The following is an 8405-nucleotide window of genomic DNA, read 5'->3' on the forward strand; positions in this document are numbered from 1 at the left end:
CAGCAAGAGGAAAAGTCCTTTCCTGCATGCATCTATAATCAGAGCTATTCAAAAACTTGTTGGGGGAAATGAACTCTGCAGCCTTATGGGTTACTACACAAATCAGAAGAAATAACAAATTCCTGGCTGAAGGATAATATAGAAGTTGAACATATCTGTAATATGTATCAAACACATTCATAAATATCTATCAACTAAGCTGCTCTGTAAATATTTTAGGTAAATAGGCAGATAGACAAAATGGCATGAAGATTTAAAGCAAAACTAAACAAAACTGGGTAAACTCACTTGTTTTGTGTTCTGGTCTGGACAGGATGGAACAAGAATAAACTCATTAATGACCTTACCAATAACTGGTGAACTTTTTAATTTGCTTATTCTCTGTTATACCATAAATGCAGGCAGAGAGATAAGACAATACTGGTTTGCCAAGTTTCCTGTTCCTTATAACACACACAGGAGAAGGGTAGCTAAAAAAGGAAAGGGCAACATAAGGTACGTAGCAGGTCCCTCAGGTACCAGGTTTCACACATGCCTAGTGATGGTGCACCCTGAAAACCAATGACTTAGCTTGGAAAAACTCACAGGAAAATTAATTCCTTAGCCTGGCAAAGAGCTGACTATGGAAGGCCAAAAAACATAGCACAGTAGCTTGTTGACACAAGAAAAAAGAAAAGAAACCTGAGGAAGAAGGAGGTGAAGAAACCAGAGGGCTGGCTCTCTGGAAAGAGATAAGGCACAATGTTCTGAAAAGTGTCATTATAAACAAATGCTTTCCCATCAGTGCCAAACAACCAGAGCCAGAAGCCAGGTTTGCATTGTATTAGAATATGGCTTGGTGTCACTGGTGTCCCCTGCTCTGTCACCACTTTTAAAAGGACAAACTGACAGCAGAGTAAAACCATGCTATGCCACAGTGGAAGGGAGGAGTTCAGCTGGCTCCTGTGTAAACATAAGGGACAGACAGGCTACTGACTCTCGAGTTTGTCTTTGAAAAATAAAGCTCCCTCCTCTCACTGTGTCTTTTGCTCTTTGCTCTCCTATCAGGCACGCTGCTTACCTTGTACAATCAAGTAAACCTGGGAAGTCTTGGGATGATGCTGTGTCTGCACTGAACATGTGTAGGACCCCTCATCATAGACATCCACTTTCTGGATCCGCAGGCTGTATTCCAGGGGGTTTCTCTTCTCCAGCTCTACTCGAGGGTCCAGGGACCACTTGTCCTCTCCAGCAAAAATGATGCCGGAACGATTTAACCAGGCCACCTTGGAGCTTCTGTCTTCTACATAACACCTGCAGAGGATGAGACAGATAAGGGGGAGATTAACAACCCTCTCCATCATCTCCCTTTTGTTCCTCTTCTTTGCTGCTTTGCTGAGAAACTTCACACCACACTCCTGCCTTGCCAGTAAACCATAGAATCTTCTCATTATTATTGTCCCATGGACAAGTACTTAACAATTTAACTCTGCTGAAGAATTTCAGGAATCTTTGGTTCATAAACCCATGGGATTTGGGGAAGACATGTCTCTTGCTCTCTCTTCCTTTTGCCTATGGCCTACATATGCACCAAAAATTAATTTGGAAGGCCACAAGAGATCCTGATCACCAAATACTTTCCAACCCTGCCAGTGAGAGAGGTTGGAAGTAGCTCTTCCCATGCTTCTTCTTCACCTTCAAAAAGTTGGATATACAATAGATAAACGCCCAGACCCCTTCCAGCCTGGAGAGCAAAGGTTCAGAGCTCCACCTTTGTCAGCTCAGGGCACAGTTCCTCCATCCCTCAGCTTCAGCAGCACTAGTGCAGGAAACTATAGAGTATCTCCCATCTACATACTTCTGACAAAAAATAAATTTCGTGGAATTATTTCATTGTTCAAACATCACCCTCCTAACACATACACACACACTTGCATCAGCAAGCACAACTGCTTGTTTGTGCAGGCAAGTGCAGATTTCAGGCTGAAAATGAGAGGCTGTGGGAGTGTGACTGTCATCCCTGTGACATAGCCAGCATGTCTCTTTAACATCTCAGGTGGACAGAAGAGGAGGAATGACAGCTAGGGGTGGCAAGCAGAGGAGTAGCAGGAGGACCAAAACTGCCAGGGCCCTGAGTGCCACCTTCTAAAGTCAGAAGACAAACGAACTCCATTGCAACTGTAACTTGACAAGTATTTTGTTTCTTGACAGAGAGCAGAGTAGGTGCTGTGAAGACAAATGCATTTTTGGCAAAGACACCTGCTCTGTACCACTTCCCACCACCAGAAGGAGACTTGCACAGAAAAGACGAGGAGCTGCCACTGAGGAGACACGTCCTGCTCACTCTCAGCTGCATCTCATTCAAGAGGACCAGGGCTGAAGAAGACAGGCAGACATAACTCCTCTTTCACCCTGGCAGCTGCACCCCCAGGGCCGGGCTCAGACAGGCTGAGAGCAGGTTTGCCCTGCTGCAGCTCACATCACATTAGCTCTGCAGATGAACAGGGAACCTCAGTCTCCAGAGCTGTTGCTCCTTCACCTCTCAAGAGCTCTGTCCACAGTGTCCCAGCATCCAAATAACCCAGTACCTCTTGCCACTGCTATTACAGAATCATGGAATAGGTAAAGTTGGAAGGGACCACGGTGAGGTTGTATGGTCAAACCTCCCTGCTCGAGCAGGGTCTTCCTAGGTCACACTGCACAGGATTGTGCCCTCTTCACTATTCATGCAGATGTTGTATTTGAAGGAAGAAAGAAAGAGGATAATGATTATTGCTTCAAGATAAGACAAATATTTGACAGTAGGCTTTCATACAGCCTTTTAGCATGGGTCAGACATTTTCCAAGTTCCTCTATTTGAATGCATTTCATTCAAGGCTGCTGCAGCTGCCTTCCCTTGTGATGTGACCCCACCATTATGGCCGGCACCTCACACCCACTCCCTTTTGGCAAGCCCATGGATGCTGTCCAAGCTGTTCTGGGGTTACTTGTGGGCAGGAGGAAAGCCAAGCTGCGTGGGCATCCATGGGAGCCATGCCATGCTGCTAGCCAAGCTGTAAGCATCTCTGTCTGATCTGACAAACAGAGAGCAGCCCAATAGATTCCTGTCTTTTACTGACAATGTCCAGACAAGGAAGGGGAGTGAGAATTTGGCCCTCAGGCCAGAGCCCACCCTCCTGGCCAGGCAGGCACTTGCCCCCAAGGTGAACTCTCAGGTGTGATCTGAGTTGTTTTCAAAAAGCTACTCTTTGTCAAAAAGAAGGATGCAGGGGAATCTGTGAGCAGTCACTTACAGGCAGAAACCAGCACCACTACAATGAGGCATGGCTCCAGTTCCATTGGTCACTCCAGGCAGTAATCACCAGTGATGGGAGGTGAAAGCCACGACCCACGGAGCACAGTGTGCTCCAGGGCTGAGGGCAGTGGCCCTGTAGGAACACCCAGACTGTCTCCAGAGCTGGCTGCCTTAGGGTCAAGAGCCCTCTTGCAAATGCAGGAGTTGTAACAGCACCAAAAATCAGGGGTCAGGTATTTTCGTAGTGAAAAGCTAAGCAGATTAACAGTGGAAACTGAAGTCAGTGGGAGCTGAAGTTTCCCAGTCACTTCTGAAAATCCCCCTGAACAGTTATCAGTGCTGCTGGACTCCAGCAGATCCATGGCACCCCACCATCCCCACCAGGCTGCTCTCCCATCCCCACCAGGCTACAGCGAGCACTCAGCAGCTCTGCCCTGCCCCTGATGATTATAACTCTCTGGGGTAGCAAATATGACCCTGTGTGGTGTCTTGTCAATGACAGTTCAGTGGTGTGGTCAGCACAAAGCATTGTGCTTTTGCTCCTGTGGGTAGGCTTCAACCAGAGACCCTCCCTCCTCTCCCTGGAAGAGAAAATGTGTCCTAACCTGTCTTACATGCATCCAGGTCAGCCCTAGGACAGTGATCAATAGCTACAGTCAGGCAACCTTGCAACTGGCCCTGAAACAAGTTAGCAGGTGCTACCAAAATAAGGAAAGGAAAGAGGACAAAGAAAAGAGGAAAATGGGAGGAGTGAGTGAAATGGATTTGAGCCCTCTATTCACCATACCTGCTCCTCTCAAGCTGTCAGGGAAAATCAATGTACAAATGTGGAAATTCCAAGTCCTGGCATGCTCTGAACATGCATTCATGTGGATGATGCATCTCAGTATGTCTGTCTGCACACACACACACACCCCCTTCTTAGTCTGCCAGAGATGCCACCCAGCTCAATGGATCACGCTTTAATAAGGATTTATGGTGATGATTTTCACAGTGTAATAAGTGCTAATTCAATACTAATAGAATATTAAATGGCATGTTAACTGACATTTTAACTGCAAAGCAATAGGAGCGTGGCATCAGCCAGATATCAATGGACTCTTATCGTTCACTAATAATCAATAATCAAGTTCACAGAGACAGTCAAACGCTTTTCATTAGACTTATTGGAAGCATTACCATCAGCCTCGGTGAAAGCTAATAAACAGTTTGTGATCCATGCATTATTCTTTTCCTTATGGTTGCAGGTTTGATTTCTTGACATCTCTGATGTGGCTAACAAGAGGACCAGTGAATGGTGATAGGCACGACTTGCATGATCACTGTAAGAACCTGGGAACTGTTGATCTTGCACCATTTCAAACCAGAGACACGGAAGGACAAAAGAAAGATTTTGCTGCCATGCCCCATTAGTCCTCCTTGCCTCCTTGTAAACAAACACAGCCAAGTTTGGCACCTGAAGTTTTTTAGAAACAGTTGGATGTGGAGAAAGAAACCCGGTCATCCCTGCACTCCTCCCCCATTCTCATTTTTCCTACATGCAAATGCAGACAATGGGGCTGAGCTGTGCTGCAGGAGGGAGGGGATGGGGCAATGCTTTTCTGCAGGAGAATGATTTTGAACCTTCAGCAGTAACCACTGCATTGGATGGGATAGAGGGCTGCCCACCATCATTCCTGGTCCCTGGATTTCATGACGGGCTGGGACATCTGGCAGCATGCAGGCAGGGGGAGGGCAGGAGCAAGTTCTGCTGCTTGTCCTCCCTCCTCCATCCCCTGCTGGTCTAACAGGCAGCGCTGGGCCAAAGCAGCGCTCCTGCAAACCTGCCCCTGTAAGCTCCGAGGAACACTCCATCTGGAGACAGACACATTTTTTCCCCCCTTCTTCGAAGTATTTGGGCTTGTTCCTATTGATGGGTGAGAGAGCGAGTGAAGAAAAGGCGAGTGAGGCTTGGGCACTCACATCTCCTCTCCCGGCCACGCAAGCCCGGAGGTTTCAGCGCCCGTTCTGCCTCACTCAGGCCCCGGCGCTTGGAGCACCGTGACTCCCGCTCCTCCTGCGGCGGCGGCAGCGCCGCTCCGCGCATTGATTTCCCAGGGTGTTGCTGTAACACTCATCGCAGTTTATGTTGTGCCTGTCACTCCAGCAGCTCTCGGCCCTAAGCTTTCCGCCCTCTGTCTCCCACGGCGAACAGACGGCCCGGCTGCTGAGAGGCGGCGTTTGCCTGGGCCCGCCGCGGCCCCCGGGGGCCGCGGCCAGCCGCTGCCGGGCTGGGCCGCACGGGCTGAGGGGGGCGTGCGGCAGAGCCGGGATCTCAGCAAGGGCCTTCCCATTCTTCCCATTCTGCCCCAAAGAAAGCAGCACAGCAGCTACGGCCGAGGCTGCGGAGATGGACTGGGGGTATTTCATCCCTTCGGGAAGGGATGGATGATATTTACAGCCTGGAGTGATGAAAGAAGCCCTTCAGGGCCTGGTGAAGCTGCTGTTTAAATGATTGCTTTAACATGGAGATTTTACAGCATTATCAATGATGTATTGGGTTGCACTGAAGCTGGGATAATTATTTGGGGTTTTTAAATTGCTGTTGTAATTCCAACTTTTTAAAAAAAAAATTTTTATAGCAGACCCAAACCCACAATTCTCTGCCAGAACCCCACTAGTGAGAAGAAGCAAGCTGCTAGGATTAATGAATGTTTTGCCAGCAAGCCACAGCTCTTACCTCATTTTGGGGAAAAAATAAATAAATAGTGAGTTTATGGACTGCATTTTCTGCCCTCTTTCTCCAAAGCATGTTGTGGTGACAGCTCTGTGCCACAATTCCCACACTCCTCTTTAATCATCTTTTCTCCATTAACCCTTTGATCATCTCTTCTGTAAGACAATCTCTGTGCATCAGGCCAAAACTCAGCAGCCTGCTGCACACACAATTAAGCACCCAAACCCCACCCCTCTGCACTCGCTGAGAGACCTGCTGCCCTTTTGCCAGAAGATGCCACAACCCGCCCTGCATCAGATCTCCTGCCTTTGCCTCAGTTCTGTGATGAGCCTGCTCTAATCTTCTCACTTCACACATGCTCTTACAAGATCCAGCTAACAACTTCCCCCACTGCCCTCTACCCCCAGCAGCAAAATGGCAAGAGGGAAAAGAGAGAGGGATCAAACACGGCTCATTTGGCACAAAACAACGTCAGCTCCTGGCTGCCAGCTCCAAACATGCAAGACAAATTCTCTGTTGTGTTGCAAAATATGATCCTGGAAAGTTAATGCAGTGGTTAAACACAGCCTTGCTCCCAGCCTGGGGAGAAAAGTTCAAGAGCAAATCATGCTTGTGCTGCTTCATCTTGTCTCATCAAGCTCTTCAGTCCTTTCCTTCCTGGCAAGCAAGGACTCGGACACAGCCATGGTGGCAGCGAGGGTCTGGATTGTCCGCTACGCCCCAGCAGGGGTATGGGCAGCAAGGGCTAAGGAGAGACCACAGCCATGCCAGCCCTGACCTCCCAGGCAGGCTTTTCAGGGGAGAGTCCAGCCAGGCTCCACTGCAGTGCTGGATCCTGCCAACATCTCAAGAGCAATGCAGCGCTGCTACTGCAGTCCCCACCAGAGGAGTACAGAGTCTGGAGGAGCAACATGGGAGCTGTTGGCCCTGGGTGGTTCCCACTGCTCTGGATCAGGAGATGCTACAGAAGACACCCATAGCTGAATGTATTTCCACCTCTGTGAAGGCAAGGCTCTTAAGTGGATAGCACTACCATGGGAGATCATATCAACTGAGCATCTGAAACCTCCTTTCAGCCAAGCACCAAAAGCCTCATTTTGCTGAATTTGAATGCACATGGGCATCAGTTGTTGCTCAAAATTCTCCCTACTGCCACTGCTGTTCTCTTTCCCCAGCCTAGTACAGCTGCTGCTCCTCTCCTTATGTGCCATGATACACAGCAGGGTCACTGTTTGAGAGTGAAAGCTGTGCCACAGCAGGATGGATTTCCAAAATGTGGCATAAATAGCTCCTGAGTAACCACTGCCAGCATGACAACATAGGCCCTCGGAGGGATTTAGAAAAGTACTGCTTAAACCCAGTCCTGTGCTGGAAAACTGGCAGGAGGGAAGATCTGCTGCATCTGTTCAGCCCATGCCTTCTCTCAGCTGTATTATGCTGTGACCTTGGTCGTCGCACCTGTCTGCAGCTCCCTGGGTATTTCAGCACTCAGGTGACAATTTTTGGCCACCCACCTATTGGGAGGGCGCATGGCTGATAAGATGCCTGCACTTCTGTTCATCCTCTTTAGTAAACTGCCACTTTAGGAGTGTGAGGCTAGGATGGGCTTACCAGGGCAGAGGTTGGGCTTACCCCAACCTCTGCCAGCACAGCCAGCTCTACTTTATCATCTTTTTCAGAGATGTACCTCATTCCTACTTTAGCCTAGTGTGTTTGGTGGAGGCATATCCTCCCCCTGCTTTGCAGGTCAGACTGCTCAAAGTCTTTCTGTTCTGCTGATTAAAACCTTTTTTTTTTTTTCTCTAAGTCTAGATTTATTCATACCTGGCTTATATCCACTTCCTCTCATGCCAACACCATCTTTTAGCTTAAAGAGCTCTTCTCTCTCCTGGGTGTTTATCTTTCACTGTGTTCAGAGAGAGCAATCATATTCCCTCTCAGCCTTCATTTTGCTGGATTCAACAAGCCAAACTCTCCTGGTTTCTTCTTGTATGATAGATCCTCCATTGCCCTAAACATCCCAGTAGCCCCTCTCAGCACCTGCTCCAGCCTGAATTTCTCTTTCGTGACCAGAATTTGTACCCAGTTTTCTAGAAGAGGAGTCCCCAGTGCCTTGTAGAGAAACATTTCTGTCTGACTGTCTCTCCCATCAACTCTTTCTAATGAAATAAAAAAAAGAATTGCAACCAGAAAATATGAGCATCAGTGCAGAACTGCTCATGTGCTGTAAACATCCTTGTCTCTCGGTCCATGTGGTACACATGGAAAATGAAACCCAAGGGAATTTACAAAAAATAAACTGGCCTAAAAAGACAGCTAGCTGCCCTGGCTCGCACTAGCAGACACACAGCTGGTCTCACATGGGTTTTCTTTCTGTTAAAATGACTGTTTAAAAGCAGAGGTTCCTGTTTGTGT

At 48.1% G+C, this 8405-nt stretch overlaps 1 protein-coding gene across 4 annotated transcripts in view; it reads right to left on the reverse strand.

Moving 5' to 3' along the window:
* The window catches only part of LSAMP (limbic system associated membrane protein), a 990143-nt gene that overhangs the window by 161522 nt on the left and 820216 nt on the right, over positions 1–8405 (reverse strand). For all 4 annotated transcript variants that reach the window (XM_005420554.2, XM_031056651.1, XM_005420552.2 and 1 more), the window contains one exon: positions 1061–1293. In XM_005420554.2, the coding sequence (XP_005420611.1) occupies positions 1061–1293 (233 nt within the window). The remainder of the gene's footprint in view (positions 1–1060; positions 1294–8405) is intronic.

The sequence above is a fragment of the Geospiza fortis genome, unplaced genomic scaffold (genome assembly GCF_000277835.1).
Source record: "Geospiza fortis unplaced genomic scaffold, GeoFor_1.0 scaffold1, whole genome shotgun sequence".
In the NCBI taxonomy this organism is placed as follows: Eukaryota; Metazoa; Chordata; class Aves; order Passeriformes; family Thraupidae; genus Geospiza; species Geospiza fortis.